Here is a 27,547-nt window from a genome sequence, read left to right on the forward strand (position 1 = left end):
ATCTCCCCGTGTCTGCGTGGGTTTCCTCTGGGTGCTCCGGTTTCCTCCCACAGTCCAAAGATGTGCTGGTCAGGTGAATTGGCCATGCTAAGTTGCCCATAGTGCTAGGTGCTTTAGTCTGGGGTAAATATAGGGTAGGGGAATGGGTTTGGGTGGGTTACTGTTCAGAGGGTCGGTGTAGACCTGTTGGGCCAAAGGGCCTGTTTCCGTACGGTAGGGAATCTAACCAAATCGAAAGGGACTCTACACTACACTTTTCCAAAAGATGGGAACGGAGGAAAGGGCTGAATCAGGAAGGTATAGGAATAGGAAAGGACAGGCTGAATGTTGTTCCCTCACCCCAATATGTAGCTACAATCAAACCAGCCAGAAGAGCAAAATAGCACCCACCTTTCAAGTCCAGCACAAGAAGTCCTTTCGGTATTGCAGCTATTCCAGCAGTTCCCAATCTTCCTGCTGAAGTTTCCATTTCAAGCATCCAATGAAAGATTTCAGTGTCGCTCTGTTGATCACAGCATGAAGTCTAACCTTGTGTCTGGTCTGTTCCCAGCCTTTCCAATATAAAACCAAGTTTGACAACCACCTGATGAAGGAGCAGCGCTCCGAAAGCTAGTGCTTCCAAATAAAAATATTGGACTCTAACGTGGTGGTGTGATTTTTGAGTTTCAGAAGGTCAGACTAATGTGGAACTTGAACCAATGCCCCAGATTTTTAGCCTGAGCTTTTGGAATACTACTTCAGGGACATTACCACTACACCATCAGCACTTCCAATCAAACAAAGCACAGCTGATGACTTGTATAACGAGCTGCTGTAATTTAGAACTCATCTGAAAAAGTCAGTTTCTATTCTGAATCATAGTTGGATTAACTCCAGTTTGGTCAGTTTTTTTTTATCTCTACTGCTATCCTATCTTTTAAAGAAAATAAACGACAGTATTTTTCGATTTAATTTGACACGTGGAGATGATTTTATTGTCAACGTTATTTTTAATGAAGTGGCCTAATAGCCCAAACAAACTTGAAGTTACTCCTCAACCCCACCCTGGCCCCTTGTCCACGTGGGTATTTGTGCGACTGAGGCAGGAGGTGGGGTCAGAAACGGCTCCCGAATTATACATTACTTTGTACAATTTTGGTAACATTGAAAAATCACATACACACACACACACATACACACACACACACACACACACACACTTACACACACACACACACTACAACAGTATTGATCTATCACAAAAGAGAGAGAGAGATACACACATACACACAATATGCTCTCCTGAAATGTCATTCAAGTTTGGTAGCACTGACACGAGGGAGCATTGTGACCACAGAATGGAAATTTAAAATGTACAGGCGTACAAGGAAAAGGAAATACATTTACATTTTTAAGAAAGCACAAAACACAAAAGCACGCTGAATGTCGGTATTAGACCCAATCCAAAACCCTTGGTCCATATGATCTGAGGTTCTCAAGCCTTGGACACCATAAGAATTGCAGCTCCCATTGTAGCTTGAGTTAACACATGAATGCCAACACCAAAAAGATTGGGGAAGGGGTGGTTTAGATTACTTACTTACGGCCCAATAAGTCCACACCGACCCGCCAAAGCGCAACCCACCCATACCCCTACATTTACCCCTTACCTAACACTACGGGCAATTTAGCATGGCCAATTCACCTGACCCGCACATCTTTGGACTGTGGGAGGAATCCGGAGCACCCGGAGGAAACCCACGCAGACACGGGGAGAACGTGCAAACTCCACACAGTCAGTCACCTGAGGCGGGAATTGAACCCGGGTCTCTGGCACTATGAGGCAGCAGTGCTAACCACTGTGCCACCATGCCACCCACCAGGTGGTACAATACTGGGAGGGGTGTGAGGGTAAAACACCTAAGTTCCCCAAAGGTTGAGATAGGACAAGTAGACGAGAATGAAAATCAAAGGGGGAGATGCATCGTGAACCTATGGCACACCAATGGCAACAATTACTTGCCACCTTGTCAAGGGCAAATTAGAGATGGGCATTGAATGTTGCCTTTGTCAGTAATGTCCACGTCCCATGGAAGAATTTTTGAAACAGAAATATGTTTCAGCTTGTGAGCTACCTTGTCAATATTTAAAGTCCAGATAGTTCCTACCAGGCTTCATTAACAGGCCTGCCCTCACCTACACCCAGTTAACAACGTATTAAAAAACTGAAATAAATGCAGATACTGGAAATCAGAAACAGAAATTGTTGGAAAAGCTCAGCAGATCTGCCAGCATCTGTGGAGAGAAATCAGAGTTAACGTTTCGGATCCAGTGACTCTTCTAAGGAACTCTGAGGAAGGGTCACCTTTGTTGGGTTTTCGGTGAGGTTAAATTTGTGTTTCATGCAGTAACCTTGTAAATAAATTGTTTTCTTTAAAACTAAGTGGTTTGACCAGCAATTTCTCTCCTGAAATACCCACTTTACACCTGCATAAAACAACAGGAAAGTTAAAGTCCGGGCTACTTTCTTAAAATATTTTGAGGGGTCTGGCCTGGTCCATAACACATCCTTATTACAGCTCGATCTACCATTTCTCACCATTCAAACATCTCTGAACTCTCCACGTTCCCTTTCCCTGCACTGACTGAAATCCAGTGAAAGGCTCCAATCTCTGTCAGAATGTCACTAAAGTGTCAATTTTAGCTCCCTTCCGACAGATTCTAGTGAGCATCTCCGGAATTGTGAATGTTTCTAACAAAGTGTGAGGAGCTGAGGAAGGAGAAGAAGGGAACAGGTTACTGGGCTCGAAGGCCAAAAGCGCCAAGATACTGCTCTGAGACATGTTTTCAAATCTCACCATGGAATTTAAAATTCCATTAGTAAATCTGGAATTGAAAGCTGTAGTCATGGTGATATGAAACTATCACCAATTGTTTTATTTTTGGGTTTTTCCAACAACAGTCTGCGAATGCCGGACATCGGAAATAAAAACCAAAATTGCTGGAAAAATTGTGGAGAGGGAAAAAGAGTTTAACATTTTAAGTCTGGTCTGCACTCATCTTCCGAGTCATTCTGAAGATGGGTCACTGGATTCAGAAAGTCAACTCAGTTTCTCTCTCCACAGATGCTGCCAGACCAGCTGAGTTTCTCCACCAATTTCTGTTTCTGTCATCAAAACGCATCTGTCCCGTTGAGGAAGATGACCCGCTGTCCTGAACCTGGTCTGTCCTCCAAGTGACTCCAGATCTAGTGAATGTTGCTGTCTGCTCTTAACCGTCCCCCTGAAGTGGCCAACAAGACACCCAGTTCAAAGACACTTTGAGATGGGCAACAGTTATTGGGCTTATCAGTGATACCTATAACATGAAAAATAAATTAGAGAAACACCAAGTCTTTAAAGAAAATTGTGCGTTCAATGCCAAGCATTGAATCGGAAAAAATTGAACTTTCATTGTAAAGTGATGTCCGGATATACAGTAGGACCTCTGCAAACCCATCACTACACAGCGATCCCACTTTACTATATGGAGGGTCACTGGCACCTATTTATTGCACATCCCTCCATTGCCCTTGAGAAGCCATTGATGGGCATCTTGTTGAATATAACTTGGTGGCTTTCTGGGTCATTTCAGAGAGCAACTGGAAAGGAGTCCACCTGACTACAAAGGGCCTGGATTCACATATTGGTCAGGTCTGGCGAGGACTGATCAAATTTCCTTTCCTCAAGACCATGAGTGCTGGTCTTTTTGCCACGCCAATCCTTTCAGGGTCTCCACACCGACCTGTTAATTCAAGTTTTACCAAATAAAATTAAACCCCTTAGTCGACGAGGTGGGATTTGAACTCAGTCTCACCAGGTCTGTAGCAAACCACTGTGCTATTGTACACCTTAAAATAACTTTGTCAGAGGCTTCTTGTAGACTGCAGGTAATGGATACAAGGGAGGGACTCTTATGCCACATACTGAAGCTTGAGGGTTCAACAGCAACTTGCAAATTTAGCATTTCCCTCGCACCACCGTCAGTGATGGTGAGGAACTATGTGGCTGCAATTGAAAGCACTGCAATCTAGCGTGAAGGACCTATTATTCATTTTTAATGTCATTATGATTAGTAGCATTGTACCCTCGTGTTATAGTAATGGATCTATGTCCCAGTGTTATGGTGAGACTTCTATTCACCAATACTGTCCCGTGTTAAACAATGACAGATCTACAGGCAGCAATACTGTACCTCAGTGTTATACAGTAACAGACCTGTCCCCACAAGTACCGTACCCCAGCGTTATAGGTAACAGACCTGTTCCCACCAGTCCCATATCCCGGTTTTATACAGTGACAGACCTGTCCCCACCAATACTGTACCTCAGTGTTATACAGCGACAGACCTGTTCCCACTAGTACTATGTCCCAGTGTTTTACAGAGACAGACCTATCTCCATCAGTACTGTACCCCAGTGTTATACAGAGACAGACCTATCCCCACCAGTACTGTACCCCAGTGTTATACAGTGACAGACTTGTCCCCATCAGTACTGTACCCCAGTGTTACACAGCAATAGACCTGTCCCCACCAGTACTGTACCCCAGTGTTATACAGCAACAGACCTGTCCCCACCAGTACTGTACCCCAGTGTTATACAGAGACAGACCTGTCCCCACCAGTACTGTGCCCCAGTGTTACACAGCGACAGACCTGTCCCCACCAGTCTTGCTTCTGCCAGAACCTGTGCACATTTTCTCAGGAGGTTACAACATTGCATTGCAACTACATCACTGATAGACTGCATTGCAATGTTGAAACCTCCTGATGAAGATTACAAATGAAGACATGTCATTCTGCACATGCACAATTTAAAACATCACACTTTTCCATCAAAAAACCCCCCAAAAATACTGTTGATACTATAAATCCAAAACAAGAACCGGAAATGCTGAACCAGTCAGGCACCATCTGGCAAAGAGAGAAATTGAATTCCTATTTCATGCCCAGTTCTGATTAAAAAGGTTGAAGATCTGAAATGTGTTATCCGTTTTCCTCTCTGCACAGATGCTATCAGTTTGTTAAATCCTTGCCGCATTCCCACTGTGGCTAATGTATGCTCAGAACAATGCATGGTACTTCAGGTGTGGTCTAACTAGGGTTTGGTACAGCTGAAATTTAACATCTACCTTCCTGTATTGGAGATATCAAGATCAGCATTCCTTTAGCCTTTATGATTTTTGAGCTGTCTAACAACGATTGGTCCAATAATTTAGCTAAAACCGCTAATCAATAGCTTTAACCTTAATTCTTGCTTCAAGCTAGTTAGACGAATTTCTAATATATACATATATATTACCAAGCTGCCCCTCCAAAAGACAACTTACAGATTTGCTCATGTTCAGCAATGTAAGGTGTATTCCTTTAAGTATATGTTTATCTTTGTACTGTGCTGGTTCAACTTAGAACCGGCTTAAAACATTTGAAGATGCCTTCCCAGTTTCGTAAATACTGGTGGGAAATTCCCAGGATCGGGGGGATGAGGGGAATCAGTTGGTGATAATACCGAAGGAAGCTCAAGTCCCAGTGAGAAGCAGATCAGCAGCTGGAACGGGTATGAGGACCAGAGACTGAGTAACCCGAAGAGGTGCCCCTTGCCTTTCAGGTTTTTGGTGAATTGATCTGGGTCGTTTCCCCATCCCTGGACCCTTGAACCTCCCCCCAACCCAATCTACAGCTCGCAGGTCTGGATTCGTCAGAATGAAGTCCAGTGCACGCATAGAATCACTCCCCTTTATCACACACCCAATCCAGCCAAAGCCTTTGGCTAAAATTATGCCCTGAATCCCATGTTGCTAACTTCCTGCAGATCTTGTCACATGATCTATTTCTCCTTCACAACCTCACCCCCCACCCCTCCCCCCAGCAAACCATCTCCAATTCCTTAAACTTCAGGCAAATAGGGAGGTGATGGGCTGGTGGTATTATCACTAGACCGTTAACCCCGGTAATGTTCTGAGGACCTGGGTTCAAATCCCACCAGGGCAGATATTGGAACTTGAATTCAGTGAAAATCCAGAATTAAGAGTCTAATGATGATTATGAATCCATGGTCAGGGAAAGACCTGCCTAGTTCACTAATGGCCTTTAGGGAAGGAAACTGCCATCCTGGTCTGGTCTACATGTTACTCCAGATCTACAGTCACTGGAGTTAACTGTTAAACTGCCCTCTGGGCAATAAATAGTGTGATGGCCTCATCCCGTAAATGAACAAGAAGAACCCATTGTTAGTTTTAAATGCCCCTCACTATGAGTTTTCCGATTAGTTTTACCCCCCAGCAGTGCCCGAAAGATTAACATCAATACTCAGGAAATTCCAGGGCAATTCTGGAGAGTTGGCCAAGGAGCTCCCGAAACAAAATAGCTAACGACATTTCCTCTGAAAGTGCACATGCACAAGATTAAGAGAGAGCTCCAATTGCCAGTTCAATCTGTTCAAGTAGCATGAGTGTCCCATATATTAAGATTTAATTTTTACTTTTTTGAAACAAAAGAAAACTTTCAGAAAATACCATCAACAAACGGCCAAACTCCATTCAACAGCTTGTCTTCAAGTTTTACATTGTCCCCCTCCAGCCTCCATCCCGTGGTTAATGTAGTGTGATCCACATCTCTCGGTGTCTCTACAATTGTAATTGATTTCTCATGGAGAGTACTTGCTCTGACTCGACTCCAAATGGACCTGATGTTCCAGGATTAGCCTTCAGTCCTCTCCAGCCCAGAGCAAAACAAAAGAAGCAAGACCCTAAACCCAGGAAAAGAAAGAACGTGCATTGATATAGCACCTCTCAAATCCTCGGAGTGTCCCAAAGAGTGTTGCACAGCCAATGAAGGGCTTTTCAAGTGTCGCTACCTGCAGTAAATGCAGCAGCCAATTTACGCAAACATCCTAAAAACATCAGTATGATAAATGAACAGAACATCTGTATCTCTTTTGTTTAAGACGTCAGTGGAAGAATAAATATTAGCCCGGTCCTTCCCCACCCGTTTTTCTTTGGAGTCGTGACTTGGAATCTTCCATTCCCACCTGACTTGGGTGGAGGGTGGGGTTTAAACACTTGCAATGGGGGTGAGGGGGAAGGAAAATAAAGATACCTTGTAAAGCGCGGCAACCCCGTTCCCCCAAAGTCTTGGCACTGGGGCGTTGACCTGTACGTTGCTCCCAAGTGACTGAACCTACATCCTCCCAGCTCGTGGTGTTCAGCTGTACCATGGCTAAAGATGTTCGTGTACAGAAACCCACCCACATGCCAGAGGGAGTCACTACAGAAGATGCTGATACCAAGGCGTTGTATAAAAGCAAATGCGTTTTTCATTTTCTTCCCTTGCGCACACCTCCCCCCGAGGTGTCAGAGGAAGATGGGGCGTATACCCTGCACCCAAGCCCTCCTTGCCCTAATAACTATGAGGGGGCCACAGACTTGTAACGCACAAAAAAAACTCAAATAATGCTAAACCACAGCACAGCTGCAGCTTCACAGGCAAAGAGAGGAACTGCTGGAAGTGGTGTAAAACCAAGACATAAATGACACTGCTGCCACAGGCGGTGTCAATACACAGCGGGCCCATAAGCCACTCTTAAAACACTGTTGGTTTCTCGATTTTTTTTTTGCTTTGGAGACGAAGGTGAAAACTAGTCTAAAAACAGTCCAAGGAGGCTTTTCTCGGAATCACTAGCAACTGATTGGTGAAACATTGGAACCCCTAAACCGCCAGTCCTCAGGCTCGTATCCTTCTAGGCCCCGAGGGCAGGTAGGTGGCGTAGAGGTGGGGGGGGGGGAGCGTGGTGAAGGGAAAAATAATGCCTCGTGTGGTCATGAACTTCTCAAAAGCAAAAGGAAATCTGATGTCACCCCAATCACACTCTTCAAATTTCATCATGTTTTGCAGGAGTGGGAAAGGGGTTAGAGGTTGGAGAGTTTTTCTGATTTTCCGAACAGGTGTGTAGGAGGTTCCAAGGTATTTGTCCAGCTGGATGCTCTGATCCACGGAGTTAGGCCTCACATCACTGATTCCTTCTCCAGCGAGCCACTCTCCATTTTCAAGGGCTCCTTCGCGTCTTTCTTCATGAGTGGCGATCCTTCCTCAACAGTTCTCTCCTGGATCGCTGCTTCTGTTTTTACCTCAGTGAGCTCCTCCACTCGCTTGCTGGATTTCTGCTTGTCAGTGTAAGACTGGAGGAGGCCGGCACCGAAAGCGTCACCTTCCACATTGAGGACGGTGCAAGTGCGATCTCTACAACCAAACAGACATGTACTCGTTAGATCTGCCACAGACTCGTCTCTCTCGATTGTAAACCTCAGCTTGCTCCCTCCCTCCCTCCCCCCACCTCACTTGCGTTAAGAACCATAAGAAATAGAAGTGAAGTAAAGCCATTCGGCCCATCAAGTCCACTCTGCCATTCAATCTCAGCTGATGAGCATTTTAACGCCAATTACCCACACTGCCCCCGTATCCCTTAATTCCTTGTGAGAAGATGTGGAAACCTCAATAAAGTAGGCCATTCAGCCCTTTGAGCCTGCTCCGCCACTCAGTATAATCATGGCTGACCCTCTAACTTAACACCACACTCCCATACCCTTCGATGCCTCTCTCTTTCAGTAACTTGGTCTCTACAACCTTCTGAGGTAGAGAATTCCACAGGTTCACTATCCTTTGAGTAAAGAGCAGTTTACCCTACAACCCAAGTCTAACTCTCTGGTTCTAGACTCCCCACCCAGGGTGTTAGGACGGGCTACCGTCCCCGTGTTCGTTTGGAGGAGAGAAACACTGGATCTGATTCAAAATATAAGCTGGTTTAATGAGAGAGAGCCGTACAAAATACAGTGAGATTTGCTGCTCACTGGAGAAAGCGCTTTCTGATCTATTGTTCTCTTTGTCTAGCTTTTTAGCCCCCTCGCATCCCAGTGCTACATCCTTATTTGGTAGGATGCGGTATACTCTTATGGGATTGGTCCCAAAGCTGATAACATTCTGTTACCTCAGTATGAGCTACGTGCAATCTAACACGGTTTCAATGTCCTGTTATCTGTTCACCCTCCCTGGGGCCTGTTCATGCAATCAGCTTTTCAGTCTGTTCTTAGTGTAACATAATGGCTTACTGTTGTCTAGTGAAGCTAACAATTTCCAGACTTGCTAATACTACCTTACGTGAGCACTACCTAACAATAAAGTTTCTTACACTGCCTAACCTTAATAATGGATCCCAACAAGGGGAAACATCCTCCCTCCATCCAGCCCTGTTAGAATCTTGCACAATTGAATCAGATCATCTCTCAAACTTCTAAACCCTCGGAAGACAGGCCCAGCCGAACCCATTTCTTTTTAAAGGCAGTCCTTCCATCCTAGTCTCAGCCTAGTGAACCTCCAATGCACTCCCTCTATGGCAAGGATATCTTTTCTGAGGTAAGGATACCAAATCTGCCTACATTACTGAAAGTCTGGTCTTACCAAGGCCCTGTGTAACTATGATAAAGTCACCCCGGCCTCTGAACTCAAATCCTCTTGCAATGAAGGCCAGCATTGGTCGTTCCAATCGTTTGCTGCACCTGCCTGTCTCATTGACTGGAATACATCCATACTTCCCAATGTACCACCATTTCAAAAATACTCTTCCTTTCTGTTTAGTCTAGGGGTCTAGAAGTTCACATTTAACACCAGTTTTCAAAGGAGACCAGCAATCCTCAGAAGTAGGTGAAGTTTGGCTGATTATTTGCCTCCAGCAGGCCTCAGGGCTAAGTCTGTATAAATGCTTAATAGATTCTTTGGAGCCTAGGGAGGGTGGGGTTACTGATTAACGTCCGTCAGTGGGAATTCAGGCTGCTATCTTCTTGTTACTGACTTATCTGGGCAGAGATACAAAGAGAAGCTGGAGTTTTCAGTGCCTCTGTATTCTCTGTAGCCATTCTTTCAAGATTGTGAAGAATTAGCATTTATACTTTGGTATGAAAATAGGATTCAAGCATACAACTAACACACCATTCTCCTACCCTGACTGGCAGTGCAGCTGTAGAAATACTGTGGCAACAAGAGCAGGTGGGAATCCGGCAGCGAGTAACTCACCTCATGTCTCCTCAAGGTCTATCTAAAAGTCAGGATTGTGCTGGAATAGACTACACCTGTCTGGATAGGTGCACACTAGAAACAACACCTAGTACAAAGCAGTTTACTTGATAGGAACCCATTCCACCTCCTTTTGCGCTGATAAAGAAATGTTCTCTTGCTCCCTCACCTCGGGTGCTGTCTGACCTGCATTTGTCCAACATTTGTTGTCTCCACCAACTTCAAAATCTGCTCCCTCCACCACTGACGGTCAGTAGCTGCAGTGTGTACCATCAACAAGATGCACCGGTGAAATTCACCCAGGCCCCTTAGCACCTTCCAAACCGACAACCTCTACCATCCCCGAAGATCAAGGGCAGCAAATGCATGGGAACACTGCTCCCTGTACGCTCACCTCTGATTCACTTGCCATCCCGAATTGGAAGCTATACTGCCGTTCCTGGAATGGGTCAAAATGCTGGGACTCCCTCCCTAACAACACTATGGGAGGCCCTACACTACAGCTACACCACCATTTTCTCGAGGACAGCCAACCTGGCACCCTGCACCAGGACAAGAGGCTACTTACACCAGCCAATCAACAGCGAGCACCAGCGATATCTCTTTCGTGGGCAGCCCCACAGCCTCCAGGATGATGGCGAGGGTCAGAATACCTCCTGCAGGGATGCCAGCAGCGCCAACACTTGATGCAGTGGCTGTCACTCTGGAAAAGAAGGACCAGCTCAATTCAGACGAGTGGAACTAGAGAACGGGTGGACCTTTGGTCCCAAACCAGATGCGCGCCCCCCACCCCCCTCGTTCTGGGTAGTACAGAGGCAGGGGATGATTGAGCCAACTTCACTAATACATCCAAGTGGCTATTTCAGAGTCCAACTAAAGGCTTAAAGTTGTCCTGGAGTCAAATACAGACCCAACTTGTCGCAGATTTCTAAACTAGAGGTCACTGCTGAGCCAGTTTTATGACAGTATAATATCAATAAACAAATCTCTTCTGGCAGTTAACTGTCAATCGGGTGCATTCTCCATGGTAACACCTCTGTCAAAATGCACTTGCCAAACAAAAGTACTCTCCCCTCATGCTGTATATATGTGGATTTCCCCTAGGATTGGTCTTTTTGCAAACTGCACTGATGAATGCAACTTGAAAATTTAATAAAATGTGTTGTTTTGTTCAGCAGTGACTGTTTTTCTTTATGAATCAGGAGTTAAGGCCAATTGTAGAGAATCAGCGCTTGAGATAGGGCACCTCGGTAACAAAACTGCGTCAAACGGCCTGTTCCTACACCGCAACAGTTCTGTCAAGAGGGCAGGCGAGAACATGCGCACGTGTACAGGACAGAATGAGGCCGTGGTGTGATGCACACCATAGTTGAGTGGCCTGCCAGCACCTCAACTTTTTATTTAATGACAAGAGGCAGGGTGGCATCTCTGGAACTGTGTTTCTAAAAGACATCATTGCCTTCAATTGCCTGTAGTTAATGATCGAGGAGTCTGGCCCAATTCGATCTAGTTCCTGTACCGGGCAGTGGGCCAGTGATAGAAGTTGTATAAAGAGTAGGGAGCTGGTTAGTTCAGTTGGCTGAATGGCTGGTTTGCAATACAGAGTGATACCAACAGCATGGTTTCAATTCCTGTGTTGGATGAGGTTACAGCGAGGGATTCTCAATTTCACCCTCTCCCCTCACACAAGCATGCTTGTACTCACAATATGGCGATGACCTGGACAAAGTTGAGCGAGACATTGTTGAGCTGAGCAATGAACACAGCAGCGACACATTGGAAGAGAGCAGCACCGTCCATGTTCACAGTTGCGCCGATGGGCAGAATAAAGCGGCTGATTTGCTTACTGACACCGTTATTCTCCTCCACACATTTCATCATGAGGGGTAGGGTGGCAGAACTGGGGAAAGAGAGAGAGAGAATGAAAAAACACTGAGAAAATGAATCCTTAGTGGGATGAGAGTGTCAATGATGAAATAACGTCACAGAGGCCGGTAACCCATCCCCCTTTATTAACACATGGAGAGTCCCTGACACTGACCCAGCTCCCTCAGAGCCAGCTCTTAGAGTGAGCAGAACCCCTGACACTCCTGTTTCTATCTGTCAGCCCGGGCTCCCTGATTGGACCAGGTTAACAGCCCCAATCAGGGAACTCAGATTCTATCAGGTCCACCTGGTTGACCTCATTACAGTCACTACTGTTATCATACTCCCTGACCAAACTTGGTCAAGTTTATCTACTCTACTCCATACATTGCTACACACTAAATAACAAACAAAAACAGAAATTGCTGGAAAAACACAGTGGGTCTGACAGCATTTGTGGACAGAAAGCAGAGGTAAACATTTCGGGTCCAGTGACGCTTCTGCTCGCTAAATAAGTACAGCTCGCGAGAAAGCGCTTTAAGTGCAAAAAGGCATCCTAAGACCCTGACAAACAGAGACAAAGTATCCAGCATTGGTTCCATATTGTTCCCGAGCCTACCTGGAGGAAGTTCCAAAGGCTGTAGCCAGGGCTGTGAAGATGCCCCACAGGAAGCTGTAAGGATTTTTACGAGTGAACACAAAGTAGATGAGGGGCAGGACGATTAAGCCGTGAATGAGGTGGCCCACTATACAGCAGCAGATGTACTTCCCAAGGCTGGTAAAAAGCATGAGGACATCTTCCATCTCCACAATCTTGCCAGCAACCAGGAACATGATACCGAAAGGAGCATACCTATGGGAAAAGAGCCTCACGTTAATACCCCAGCAAGTGAATCATAGAAGCAAGCCGTTCTGCTCTTTGAGTCGACACCAACCCTCTGAAGAGCATCCCATTCAGACTCAATCCTCTATCTCATCCCTGTAACACTGCATTTCCCATGGCTAATCCACCTAGCCTTCACATCCCTGGACAGTAGAGACAATTTATCATGGCCAATCCACCTGAGCTACTACCCTAGACTGCGCATTTCCATTGCTCTCTACATACAGAGTTGTGTTTATTTCTGACTTAGCTGTTTTGGCTCTTATCTTTAGATAGTGACGATAGATTAAACACCTTGGATTTGTAAATTAAGGTATTGCAACTTTTAAGAATTCTGGATGTAAGTTTGCTCACAGAGCTGGAAAGTTCATTTTCAGACGTTTCGTCACCATACTCGGTGACAGCATCAGTGAGCCTCCACTGATGATGTTACCTAGTATGGTGGCGAAATGTCTGAAAGCGAGCCTTCCAGCTCAGCGAGCAAGCTTACATCCAGAAACTCAACCTAAACTACAAATCTTCTCAAAACCTGGTAACTGTTAAGAATGGCCTCTGTCCACAATTGTTTGTTGTTAATTATTTTAGTTGTCTTTTAGCCTGTCCTATTTTCTTAAAGTTGTGCCTCTTTGATCAGTCTTAAGATCAATGTTTTGAACGAAGAGTTAATTAACAGATTTTTTTTAAGAGAATGGTAAGGGTCATGAAACAGCTAGTGCAAACACAATGGGCCAAATGGCCTCCTCCTGTCCCATAACAATTGTGTGCAACGTTGAAGCTTTTTTAATAAAGATTTTTCTTCCTCTCCTTTCATGGGTGCTGCTGGTAAGGTCAGTATTTGTTGCTGATCCCTAATTGCCCTGTGAACTGGCAGATAACAGTTGACTACAATGTTATGTAGGAGGAGAAAGTGAGGTCTGCAAATGCTGGAGATCAGAGCTTAAAATGTGTTGCTGGAAAAGCGCAGCAGGTCAGGCAGCATCCAAGGAACAGGAAATTTGACGTTTCGGGCATAAGCCTGATGAAGGGCTTATGCCCGAAACGTCGAATTTCCTGTTCCTTGGATGCTGCCTGACCTGCTGCGCTTTTCCAGCAACACATTTTAAGCTACAATGTTATGTAGTCAATATCTTAGCTAGACTGGTCAGGATGGCAGATTCCCTTCCTTAAAAGGACATAAGTGAACTAGACATGTTTTTGCAACTATTGACTATAGTTTCAAGAGTTTATGTGAATTTAGTTATTGATTGGATTTCAATTCCACCATCTGCCAGGGTGGGATTTGAAACCTTGTCCCCAGATCACTAGACCAGGCCTTTGGATTATTGACCCAAGGACCTCACCACTGTGATACTGCCAATGGCCAGGTTGAGAGGTGTACACAACTGATCCTGCAGTCATATGGGCTCAGTGGGTTAATGAGCCAGAACAGCTAAGTCAGAAATAAAACACAAATTGACAGCAATCTCTTTACGTAGAGAGCAATGGAAATGAGGAACCTATTATTACAGAGGGTCAGAAGTCACATGACACCAGGTTATAGTCCAACAGGTTTATTTGAAATCACAGGTTTATTTGCTGCCTGTTCATCTGGCTCATTCCTGCTTGGTTTACATGTTTCCTGTTCAATTCTTATGGCAAAGTTAACAATGTGGTTCCGTCTACAGCTACATTGTTGGCAACCTCTCTCAGTGACATTTTCCTCCTCAGTTACAAAGACAAGATCCGAGAACACTCCATTTAACCGATTATGACAGGCATTCTCTGTTTAGACACAGTTTGATGCTGAAAGTGAGCACACTCACGCAGGGGAAAAGAAAATGGGATAGCACTACGCATACTGTTCACCAAAATGATCCTTTTGCCTTTTGGGACCTTCTGTTCTGAAAGCTCTCTTTTCCAGGTTCTTTACACTTGGTCTCAGGAGGCACAGGGCGATTGGAACATTAACTGCACTGTCTCTTAAGTTACTGGTACAAGGGCACCACTTTCAGCAACTGGTGAGGGAAAATAGTTTTCTTCAGGTAGACCACCCCAGCAAAACTGGAATTGATGGGCATGCGGGGACAAAATGTCCGGTTGGTGTTGTACCTGGCACATAGGAAGATGATTGTGGTTGTTGAAGGTCAGTTCTCTCAGCTCCAGGGCATCTCTTCAGGAGTTCCTCAGGGTAGTGTCCTCGGCCCAACTATTTACAGCTGCTTCATCAATGACCTTCCCTCCGTCATAAGGTCAGAAGTGGGGATGTTCGCTGACGATTGCCCAATGTTCAGCACCATTTGTGACTCTTTAGATACTGCAGCAGTTCATGTTCAAGTGCAACGAGTTCTGGACAATAGCCAAGCTTTGGCTGACAAGTAACATTCTTGCCATACAAATGCCAGACTATGACCATCAACAATAAGAGAAAATCTAACCATCGACCCCTTGATGGTGTTACCATCACTGAATCCCCGACCAAGAACATCCTGAGGGTTACCATTAACCAGAACTCAGTGGGACTTACTATGTAAACACAGTGTCTACAAGAGCAGGTCAGAGGCTAGGAATACTGCAGCGAGTAACTCACCTAACTCCTTCAAAACCTGTCCACCATCGACAAGGCACAAGTCAGGAGGGTGATGGAATACTCCTCACTTGCCCCAGATGGGGGCAGCTCCAACAACACTCAAGAAGCTCAACACCATCCAGGATAAAGCAGCCTATACTTGATTGGCACCACATCCACAAACATCCCCTCCCTCCACCACCGATGTTCAGTAGCAGCAGTGTGTACCATCTACAATATTTGGAGATGCCGGTGTTGGACTGGGGTGGACAAAGTTAAAAATCACACAATGCCAGGTTGTAGTCCAACAGGTTTATTTGGAAGCACTAGCTTTTGGAGTGGTTGATGAAGAAGCAGCACTTGGAAAGCTAGTGCTTCCTAATAAACCTGCTGGACTATAACCTGGGGTTTTGTGAATCTTTTTTAACTCCCATCACATGATGCACTGCACAAATTCTCCTGACAAAATCACAACTGCTTGTGATAACCACACCATTCGAGGGAGTCACATGTTAGTCTCAAGGCGCTACAGCACGTGGGAACTTGATGAAACGGAGACAGGGTGACCCCACTTACCACATGATCCATGAGACTAGGACCATAGTGGCCTCATTGAAGGAGTTGAAGAACCGGATAAGGTTCTCGCCCTCTGGTCCGAGTTTCCGCAGAGCGATCCCAAAGACAATGGCGAAGACAACCAGCCCCAGGATGTTCATAGCATCCGCGCTGCTTCCTATGGGAATCTGGAGAACAGAAACAATGAGAACAGAAAAAAGGAAGATTAGACTTTATACTTTGGGACTTGCTAAAGCACTTTACCAACCAATTGAAGTCTTTTTTTTTGTATCATTGGCCGCGCTGTGATTCAGCAAACACCGTAGCTAAGCCGAGCACAGCAAGATCCCACAAAGAGCAACATCTTGAAACAAAAACAGGAAGTGCCTGAAAAACTCAGCAGGTCTGGCAATATCTGTGGAGAGAGAAAAACAAAGCAAACGCTTTGAGTCCTCTGACCCTTTCTCATGATGTTCTGAGTTAAACGTTAACTTTGGTTTTCTCTCTATTGATGCTGCCAGGCCTGCTGAGTTTCTCCAGCAACTTCTGTTTCAGATTTCCAGCATCCACACTCCTTTATTTTACCTTTAGCAATGTGCTGAAGATCAGTTTGTTTTTATCTTAATTTGTCCTCTCTTTTCCACTTACTTTTAAATCTTTTTCCTCAGTGCCTGTAATATTTCCAAATTCGTCAGTGATGTTCTTGGAGAATTTGACGACCCGGTAGGTTGTAGCATACTGAGGAGAAAATACCATTTGTGAATCACTCGTACACAAATAAAGCAGCACAAACTATACAACAATCACAATCAGAAGGACAACTGCCTGGTCAGAAAGAAAGGATTCCACCCAATGATGATGAGGATTCATTCTGATCAAACAGTCAACCTTTATCACCACCTCGACATGCACCCAACATCTAACTAATTCACTCACAATTTCTCCGATCAAAACCCATCTCTCTTTTTCCCTAACTTTCACCTGAGCCTCTCTCTATGTCCCAATATCCACCCAGATCTATCTCTCTCTCTGTCTATGTCACAATCTCCACCCAAATCCATCGCTCTCTCTCTCTCTCTCTCTCTCTGTCTCAATCTCCACCCAAATCCATCTTTCTCTCTCAATCTCTATGTCCCAATCTCCACCGAAATCCATCTCTCTCTCTGCCCCAATCTACATCCAAATCCAGCTCTCTCTCTGTGTCCCAATCTACATCCAAATCCATCTCTCTCTTTCTCTCTATGTCCCAACTTGCACCTCTCTCTCTTTCCTTCTCTATGTTGCAATTCCACCCAATCTATCTTTCTCTCTCCATAGGCCATCTCCACCTAAGTCAATCTCGCCCTGTCCCTCTATGCCAAGACAGTCGAGAACTGGCTTTATCACCAACTCCAAATCCACCCAACATCCAACTAATTCATTCACTATTTCTTCAATCAAAACACATCGTTGGTTTTCTCTAACTTTCACCCGAACCCCACTTTCTCTATGACCCAATCTCCATTCAAATCCATTATTCTCTCTCTCTATGTCCCAATCTCCACTCAAATCCATCGCTCTCTCTCTCTCTCTCTATGTCCCAATCTCCACCCAAATCCATCACTCTCTCTCTTTCTATGTCCCAATCTCCACCCAAATTCATTGCGCTCTCTCTATCTCTCTCTCTCTCTCTCTCTGTCCCAATCTCCATCCGAATCCATCACTCTCTCTCTTTCTATATCCCAATCTCCACCCAAATCCATCACTCTCTCTCTCTCTATGTCCCAATCTCCACCCAAATCCATCGCTCTCTGTCCCAATCTCCACCAAATCCATCGTGCTCTCTCTCTCTCTGTCCCAATCTCCACACAAATCCATCACTCTCTCTTTTTCTATGTCCCAATCTCCACCCAAATCCATTGCTCTCTCTCCCTATGTCCCAATCTCCACCCAAATCCATTGCGCTCTCTCTCTCTTTATGTCTCAATCTCCACCCAAATCCATTGCTCTCTCTCTTTCTATGTCCCAATTTCCACCCAAATCCATCGCTCTCTCTCTCTCTCTCTCTCTATGTCCCAATCTCCACCCAAATCCATCGCTCTCTCTCTCTGTCCCAATCTCCACACAAATCCATCACTCTCTCTTTTTCTATGTCCCAATCTCCACCCAAATCCATTGCTCTCTCTCCCTATGTCCCAATCTCCACCCAAATCCATTGCGCTCTCTCTCTCTTTATGTCTCAATCTCCACCCAAATCCATTGCTCTCTCTCTTTCTATGTCCCAATTTCCACCCAAATCCATCGCTCTCTCTCTCTCTCTCTCTCTATGTCCCAATCTCCACCCAAATCCATCGCTCTCTATCTGTCCCAATCTCCACCCAAATCCATCGCTCTCTCTCTATGTCCCAATCTCCACCCAAATCCATTGCTCTCCCTCTTTCTATGTCCCAATTTCCACCCAAATCCATCGCTCTCTCTCTATGTCCCAATCTCCACCCAAATCCATCGCTCTCTCTCTTTCTATGTCCCAATCTCCACCCAAATCAATCGCTCTCTCTCTCTCTGTCCCAATCTCCACCCAAATCCATCGCTCTCTCTCTATGTCCCAATCTCCACCCAAATCCATCGCTCTCTCTCTCTCTCTCTCTATGTCCCAGTCTCCATCCAAATCCATCGCGCTCTCTCTCTCTCTGTCCCAATCTCCACCCAATTCCATCACTCTCTCTCTCTCTCTCTATGTCCCAATCTCCACCAAATCCATCGCTCTCTCTCTATCTCTGTGTCCCAATCTCCACCCAAATCCATCGCTCTCTCTTTCCATGTCCCAAACTCCACCCAAATCCATCGCTCTCTCTCTCTTTCCATGTCCCAATCTCCACCCAAATCCATCGCTCTCTATCTGTCCCAATCTCCACCCAAATCCATCGCTCTCTCTCTATGTCCCAATCTCCACCCAAATCCATTGCTCTCCCTCTTTCTATGTCCCAATTTCCACCCAAATCCATCGCTCTCTCTCTATGTCCCAATCTCCACCCAAATCCATCGCTCTCTCTCTTTCTATGTCCCAATCTCCACCCAAATCAATCGCTCTCTCTCTCTCTGTCCCAATCTCCACCCAAATCCATCGCTCTCTCTCTATGTCCCAATCTCCACCCAAATCCATCGCTCTCTCTCTCTCTCTCTCTATGTCCCAGTCTCCATCCAAATCCATCGCGCTCTCTCTCTCTCTGTCCCAATCTCCACCCAATTCCATCACTCTCTCTCTCTCTCTCTATGTCCCAATCTCCACCAAATCCATCGCTCTCTCTCTATCTCTGTGTCCCAATCTCCACCCAAATCCATCGCTCTCTCTTTCCATGTCCCAAACTCCACCCAAATCCATCGCTCTCTCTCTCTTTCCATGTCCCAATCTCCACCCAAATCCATCGCTCTCTCTCTCTCTGTTGCAATCTCCACCAAATCCATCGCTCTCTCTCTATGTCCCAATCTCCACCCAAATCCATCGCTCTCTCTCTATGTCCCAATCTCCACCCAAATCCATCGCTCTCTCTCTCTCCATGTCCCAATCTCCACCCAAATCCATCGCTCTCTCTCTTTCTAAGTCCCAATCTCCACCCAAATCCATCGCTCTCTCTCTGTCCCAATCTCCACCCAAATCCATCGCTCTCTCTCTCTCTCTCTATGATCCAATCTCCACCCAAATCCATCGCTCTCTCTCTCTCTCTCTCTATGATCCAATCTCCACCCAAATCCATCGCTCTCTCTCTCTCTCTATGTCCCAGTCTCCATCCAAATCCATCGCGCTCTCTCTCTCTCTGTCCCAATCTCCACCCAATTCCATCACTCTCTCTCTCTATGTCCCAATCTCCACCAAATCCATCGCTCTCTCTCTATCTCTGTGTCCCAATCTCCACCCAAATCCATCGCTCTCTCTTTCCATGTCCCAATCTCCACCCAAATCCATCGCTCTCTCTCTCTTTCCATGTCCCAATCTCCACCCAAATCCATCGCTCTCTCTCTCTCTCTCTCTGTCGCAATCTCCACCCAAATCCATCGCTTTCTCTTTCCATGTCCCAATCTCCACCCAAATCCATCGCTCTCTCTCTATGTCCCAATCTCCACCCAAATCCATTTTTGCTTCTCCCTCTCACTTTTTCTCTCTCCCTGCTCCAATCTCTACCCAAATCCAACTTTCTCTCTCTATGCCTGAACCTCCCACCAGTCCCAGCTCTGTGTCTCGTGCTGTAACCTAACCAGAAGCCCATCTGCCAGTGGAAAATTGTGCCTCATGTACTCCAATTCTCTCCCAATGTCACCCTCACCTTTGTGAAAACTGACAGGTCAGACACAGAGTGGAACCTAGAATATGGGTGGTGGGGAGGGGAGGAATTTGGGTACTGCCACAGGGGAAGGTGCCAATCACTTCAGACTGAGATGAGGAAGTAAAGAAACCTCTTTGGTGAAAGGCTTGTGAATCTTTCAGGTTCTATACCCAAGGAGGTGTAGGTACTTTGTTGTTGAATGCATTTACAGCTGGGGTAGGTAGACATTTGGCCTCTCGGGGAATGGGCAGGGAAGCGGAGTTGAGTTTTGAAAGGCAGAGCAAGTTCGAGGGTCTACACTTCCAGTTCTGGCACGAAGATCATAAAGACATAGAAGCTGAAGTAGGCCATTCAGCCCATCGGATCTCAACTGCAATTCGATGAGACCGTGGATGATGTTTATGTGTAAGTCTGAAGCCCATCTCTGTTATACTCGAACAGCGCTACTTCCCATCCCTTTTCTAGTTGATGGCTCATGAAAGGCTTTTGCCCGAAACTTCGATTCTCCTGCTCCTCAGCTGCTGCCTGACCTGCTGTGCTTTTCCAGCACCACACTCTCGACTCTAATCTCCAGCATCTGCAGTCCTCACTTTCGCCTACACTGGAAGGGACAACATTAATGGGGTAAAAAGTGAGGTCTGCAGATGCTGGAGGTCAGAGCTGAAAATGTGTTGCTGGTTAAAGCGCAGCAGGTCAGGCAGCATCAAAGGAGCAGGAGATTCGACGTTTCGGGCACAAGTCCTTCATCAGGAATGAGGAAAGTGTGTCCAGCAGGCTAAGATAAAAGGTAAGGAGGAGGGACTTGGGGGAGGACAACTCCGGCCTATCACCCTCACCTTGACCTCCTTCCACCTATCACATCTCCATCGCCCCTCCCCCAAGTCCCTCCTCCTCCCTACCTTTTATCTTAGCCTGCTGGACACAACATTAAATGGGCCTATCCCTGGGTTGGCAAGACAATTGCCAGCAGCAGGTTTGTTGCATCAAAATAATCCATTTTATAAGGGAGTTAAAAATCAACCACATTGACATTGGATCGGAGATACTTAAGGACCATACTGAGTAACGATAACAGTCCAGGGTCACCTATCAGATACAAATGTTTTTAAAAAGGTACAATAAAGCTATTTAAGCTGAATTAAGCTCTCAAACAGTCTCTAGTCTGTCTCAGTGAAAATGCTCCTTTCTCTATGGTAGTTGTTTCAAAGTTGCACTTATCCATTAACATAATAAAGAGAATTGGAAATAATCTACTACCAGTGCAGCCTCACAAGGAGTGAAAAAAATTACCTTACCGATTTAAAAGCTGCCGAGACAAGGTTCGAGGGGAAGATGTTCCTGACAAAAAAAGGGGAAAAATAAAAGAGAATTAAAAAGACTTCCTTTGCAACTTTCCAAACCCCTTGTGCTCTGGATCATATCAGCCTCGACAGCAATCATCAGTCAGAAAAATAACTGACATGGACACACCCAGTGTAGCACAGAGACAGTGCTGCACTGTCAGCAATACCATTGTGTAGGGGAGATGCTAAACTCAGCCACCATCTTGTATCCCATCATTGACCAGAACCTGAAGGGTAACATGGCAGCCATTTTTATTCAGTATCCCATTTATCTAAAAATGGAGTATTACAAGCACACAGATCTTAACTCAGTCACAACCGAGCTTGGAGAAGGATCTGATTATAGATTATTTTCTGATCAACCCCATTGAGACACTCCCTCTGGAGCAGGTGGGATGGTGCATGTCTCCTGCCTCAGAGGTGGGAGCATTTCCACTGCAACAACCAAGAATTTCAATATGTTCTTTCAAGAACCCAATTTGAATTAAACCAATCAAAGTTAACTGCCTTAAAAGGGACACAACACAACCACAAGGTTCAAATGAAACCTAGATAAAGTTTAAATTGAAATGGCACTATGGCAAGATATCACAGTCAAATTGCTCTCTTCTCTTCCACCTCCCTCCTCAGCCTTATCAGTGTTGGTCACATTCTCCCAGCCCAAGAACACTGTGGGCGTAACCAAGGCGACGTAACCATGGTAGAGGTGCAAGCTGTCAGATACAACAACTCCCTCCATAGCTCACTTCCTGGACTAGTTGACTGAAGAGTCTCTAGATCTGTTCAGATGATGTCCAATTAGTGCCCCACACCTGCATTTTACTAGACACAACATCATGTCTCAGGGATTACTTTAGTTGCATAAAAATTCAATGGCAGCTCAAAACCAATTTAAAAGCAAAATGCTTTTGCATTAGAAAAAAACAATTGTGACTGTGCCTATGACTTTTATAAGAACTAGGAGCAGGAGTAGGCCATCTGGCTCCTCTAGCCTGCTCCGCCTTTCAATAAGATCATGGCTGATCTTTATCATGGACTCAACTCCACTTACCCACCTATTTACCATAACCCTTAATCCCTTTACTGTTCAAAAATCTATCTTCACCTCAAAAATATTCAATGAGGAAGCCTCAACTGCTTCACTGAGTGGGGAATTCCACAGATTCACAACCCTCTGGGTGAAGAAGTTCCTCTACCAACAAACACATCGAGTTAGACCCCATTTACCACCGCCTGAGGAAAGGAACCGGAAGTGACTTCACCATAGGAAATAAAATCACCACAGGGAATGACATCACCAACCAAAAGAAACCCAAACACATAAATAGAAAGCAGGAATTTTCAGCATTGCTTCGCCTGAGGCCCACTGAAGATGGTACCTAGTAGTGTAACAAAATGTCTGGAAATGAAGCTTGCAACTCAGTGAGCAAACCTACATCCAAAACCCCAACCTGAGCTACAAATCTTCTCAAAACTCACTAATTCCTCCTCAGCACAGTCAAAACCTCAAAATAAGGGGCAGCAGATTTATGTCCCCTAGTTCTAGTTTCACCCGCCAGTGGAAACAGCCTCCCTGCTTCCATCTTATCTACTCCCTTCATAACATTGGTGTGTTTCTATAAGGTTCCCTCCTCATCCATCTAAATTTCAATGAGTATAGTCCCAGACTACTCAATCTCTCCTCACAAGCCAACCCTCCCAACTTTGGAATCAACCCAGTGAACTTCCTCTGCACCCCCTCCAGGGCCAGTACACCCTTCCTCAAGGAAGGAGACCTAACATTCTCTTTCACACTATCACATTTACAGGAACGTGCTGTGCACAAATGGGCTGCCTCGATTACAAAAATGATGAAACTTCAAAAAGAGGATCATCGCACGAGAGAAGCTTGAGATTGTAAAAGGCGCCACGTAAATGAAAGATTTTCCCACACAAATTCTGTTTTAAAAGGCTTCAAATTTAAAACACTGCCTGGTAGGTTCCCTGTAACCGTGGGAACAGGTTTGCAATTTTGTAGCAGGCACAGAATAAAGAACAGCACCCCCCACAGCCTCTACATGAACACTGAAAACAGGAGAGAAAAACATTAAAAAATGAGAATAAAAGACAGGTTACCAGAAACAGACAGAATAGACAAGCAGCTAAATGTACCAAAGAAAATCTCTGCATGTGTCAGACCTTACCTACCGTTGGAATCTTTGGATAGACAATCAGGAGGAAAAAGTGAGGACTGCAGATGCTGGAGATCAGAGCTGAAAATGTGTTGCTGGTTAAAGCGCAGCAGGTTAGGCAGCATCCAAGGAATAGGAAATTCGACGTTTCGGGCCAGAGCCCTTCATCGCTCTGGCCCGAAACGTCGAATTTCCTATTCCTTGGATGCTGCCTAACCTGCTGTGCTTTAACCAGCAACACGTTTTCAGCTCTTTTATAGACAATCAGGAGGCCATGGTGGCTCAGTGGTTAGCACTGCTGCCTCACACTGCCAGGGACTGGGGTTCGATTCCACCCTCAGGCAACTATCTGTGTAGAGTTTGCACATTCTCCTGTGTCTATGCGGGTTTCCTCCCACAGTCCAAAGATGTGCAGGTTAGGTGAACTGGCCATGCTAAATTGCCCACAGTGTTCAGGGATGTGTAAGTTAGCTGCCATTGTCAGGGGTAAATGTAGGGGAATGGGTCTATGTGGGTTACTCCGCTGTGGGGTGGTGTGGACTTGTTGGGCCTGTTCCCACGCTGTAAGGATTCAAGAGTCCTTCAGAGCTGCTTTATTTCCTAAGCCTTGGAAAAGTCAAAACCTTTATAATCATCTACAGGAAAACAATTCCACTCTAGCTAACCCTACTCATCCATTCGCCCTAGAGTGGACTCAAAAATGCTCCTCTGATCATTTTCCCCAAACTCTATCATACCACTGCAACAAGAGGCCTGTCGCCAAAGCTTTACATCTTACACTCGCCAAGGCACCCACAAGAGTTTCAAACTGTCACATTCAGTGGAAAGTCGGGCCATAATGAGAGGCAGGTCCTTTAAGACTGCAAAACAGGAATTTCTTCAGAAGCAGATGAATCTTTCAAATTCTCTGCTCCAGAGCCTCTGTCTTCAGCACGTTCAAGAGAGAAATGGGTAGGTTTCTGGAGACCAATAACTTGAGAGATAAGTCAGAAGTCACATGACACCAGGTCAACAGGCTTACTTGAAATCACAAGCTGTCGGAGCACTGCCCCGTCATCAAGTGGAGTCTCACTTCACTCAATAAAAGGACAGTGCTCTGAAAGCTTGCGATTCAAACAAACCCGTTGGACTATAACCTTATGTCATGTGACTTCTGACTTTATCTACCCCAGTCCAACATTGACACTTCCACGGCTTGAGAGATATGGACTTAATGCAGGAGACAGAAATCGAGCAGCCATGGGCTGGGAAGGTGTTACACATTCAGTGGGCTGAAAGGCCTACTCCAGCTCTGATGTTAACAGTCAAATGTCCGGACTTGTCCGACCTGCCTAGCTCCTTTTCCACCTATCCACTCCACCCTTTTCTCCCTGACCTATCACCTTCATCTCCTCCCCTACTCACCCACTGTACTCTATGCTACTCTCTCCCCACCCCCACCCTTCTCTAGCTTATCTCTCCACGCTTCAGTCGCTCTGCCTTTATTGCTGAAGAAGGGCTTTTGCCCGAAACGTCGATTTCGCTGCTCGTTGGATGCTGCCTGAACTGCTGTGCTCTTCCAGCACCACTGATCCAGAGTCAAATAGCCAGTTTTATCCACAGATGATCTCCTGATGGTCACATAACAGGAGACCACATTTTTAAAGCTAGGCCGATGGGCAAAAGTGGACTATCAACAAAAACTTGGATTGACGAAGCATCTTTAACAACAGTAAGACGGCGACTCAGTGGTTAGCACTGCTGCCTCACAGCACCCGGGACCTGGATTCGATTCCACCCTTGGGCAACTGTCTGTGTGGAGTTTGCACATTCTCCCCGTGACTGTGTGGATTTTCTCCGGTTTCCTCCCACAATCCAAAGTTGCGCAGGTGAATTGGCCATGCTAAATTGCCCATAGTGTTAGGTGCATGAGTCAGAGGGAAATGGGTCTGGGTGGGTTGGTGTGGACTGGTTGGGCCGAAGGGCCTGTTTCCACACTGTACGGAATCTAATCTAATCTCAAGACATCCCAACGCACTGGACAGGAGTGTGCAGAAACAGAATTGGACAGTGAGCCAAACAAAGGAGATATCTGAGCAGGTATACTGCCAAGTCTGTTGGATTTCAGTGACATTTCAATTTGTGTTTGCAGAAGACAGGCATAAATTATGCAATCAGCATATATATTGATTCCATGTGTGAACTAGGGAAAAGAAGTGATAACTCCTTGAAAGTGGAGTCGCAGGTAGATAGGATAGTGAAGAAGGCATTTGGTATGCTTTCTTTTATTGGCTAAAGTATTGAGTACAGGAGTTCAGAGGTCATGTTGCGGCTGTATAGGACATTGGTTAGGCCGCTGTTGGAATATTTTGTGCAATTCTAGTCTCCTTCCTATCAGAAAGATGTTGTGAAACTTGAAAGGGTTCAGAAAAGATTTACAAGCGTGTTGCCTGGGTTGGAGGATTTGAGCTACACAGGGAGAGGCTGAACAGGCTGGGGCTGTTTTCCCTGGAGCATCGGTGGCTGAGGGGTGACCTTATAGAGGTTTATAAAATTACATGAATAGGGTAAATAGGCAAAGTCTTTTCCCTGGGGTGGGGGAGTCCAGAACTAGAGGGCATAGATTTAGGTTGAGAGGGGAGAGATATAAAAGAGACCTAAGTGACAACTTTTTGACCCAGAGGGTGGTACGTGTATGGAATGAGCTGCCAGAGGAAGTGGTGGAGGCTAGTACAATTGCAACATTTAAAAGGCACCTATGAATAGGAAGGGTTTGGAGGGATATGGGCCATGTGCTGGCAGGTGGAACTAGATTGGGTTGGGATATCTGGTCGGCATGGATGGGTTGGACCGAAGGGTCTGTTTCCGTGCTGAACATCTCTATGACTCTATAACTGGTCATAGAAGATTTTGAACAGAAGGAGCAATAGGTAGCGAGATTGAGGAAGACAATGCAGAGCTGAAAGCCTGACATTGGAACAATTAGAATCACTGATAGGTAAAAGAGCAGTGTTAGAGAGAGATAGAGAGAGAGAGAGAGAGAGAGAGAGAGAGACTGGGCTGGAGGAGATTACAAAGGGAGGGAGGAAAGATATCAGAAAACAAGGAGGGGATTTTTAAATTCACATTGTTGCTGAACTAAGTGCTGCCGTGTGTCAGTGAACGCACTGATTTGTGAACGGAATGTGCCAAAATAACCAACAGGATTCTGGATTCGTTTGCTCAGCTGTATTTCAGTTCAACATCCAAGCGGGTGGCCGGAATGTCAGGAAGAGGTCATTCGAGGCTGTCAATCAGCTGACAAATTGCTCCTTGACCTCTCCAGGTCAGGGTCACCTAGAATTCCAGAACACAAAAGCCAGGGAAAAGGGGAGGTGGAACAATGAACAAAACCAAACAGCTTCTGAGGAACCAGTCAAGGGATCAGAACTAGTTCTCGCAAAACAAAGTTCATGACTGTGCTGATTGGTAAAATAAAGACTTTAGGGTGTGGGTTTGCTCGCTGAGCTGTAGGTTTGATATCCAGACGTTTCGTTACCTGGCTAGGTAACATCATCAGTGGTGACCTCCAAGTGAAGCGAAGCTGTTGTCTCCTGTTTTCTATTTATATGTTTGTCCTGGATGGGGTTCTGGGGTTTGTGGTGATGTCATTTCCTGTTCGTTTTCTGAGGGGTTGATAGATGGCATCTAGATCTATGTGTTTGTTTATAGCATTGTGGTTGGAGTGCGAGGCCTCTAGGAATTCTCTGGCTGTTCTCTGTTTGGCTTGTGCTATAATAGTAGTGTTGTCCCAGTCGAATTCATGTTGTTTGTCGTCTGTG

At 45.6% G+C, this 27,547-nt stretch overlaps 1 protein-coding gene across 1 annotated transcript in view; it reads right to left on the reverse strand.

Annotated features, from left to right (window-relative positions):
- Positions 1 to 946: 946 nt before the first annotated feature.
- Positions 947 to 27,547, reverse strand: part of slc1a5 (solute carrier family 1 member 5) — a 42,499-nt gene continuing 15,898 nt past the window's right edge. Inside the window, exons 2-8 of the mRNA XM_060856225.1 lie at positions 21,529 to 21,571; positions 16,581 to 16,670; positions 15,954 to 16,120; positions 12,569 to 12,802; positions 11,789 to 11,983; positions 10,652 to 10,786; positions 947 to 8,256 (exon numbers count right to left, since the gene is read on the reverse strand). Of these exons, the coding sequence (XP_060712208.1) occupies positions 8,022 to 8,256; positions 10,652 to 10,786; positions 11,789 to 11,983; positions 12,569 to 12,802; positions 15,954 to 16,120; positions 16,581 to 16,670; positions 21,529 to 21,571 (1,099 nt within the window). The 3' untranslated portion in view covers positions 947 to 8,021. The remainder of the gene's footprint in view (positions 8,257 to 10,651; positions 10,787 to 11,788; positions 11,984 to 12,568; positions 12,803 to 15,953; positions 16,121 to 16,580; positions 16,671 to 21,528; positions 21,572 to 27,547) is intronic.

This window comes from Hemiscyllium ocellatum, chromosome 47 (assembly GCF_020745735.1).
Source record: "Hemiscyllium ocellatum isolate sHemOce1 chromosome 47, sHemOce1.pat.X.cur, whole genome shotgun sequence".
In the NCBI taxonomy this organism is placed as follows: domain Eukaryota; kingdom Metazoa; phylum Chordata; class Chondrichthyes; order Orectolobiformes; family Hemiscylliidae; genus Hemiscyllium; species Hemiscyllium ocellatum.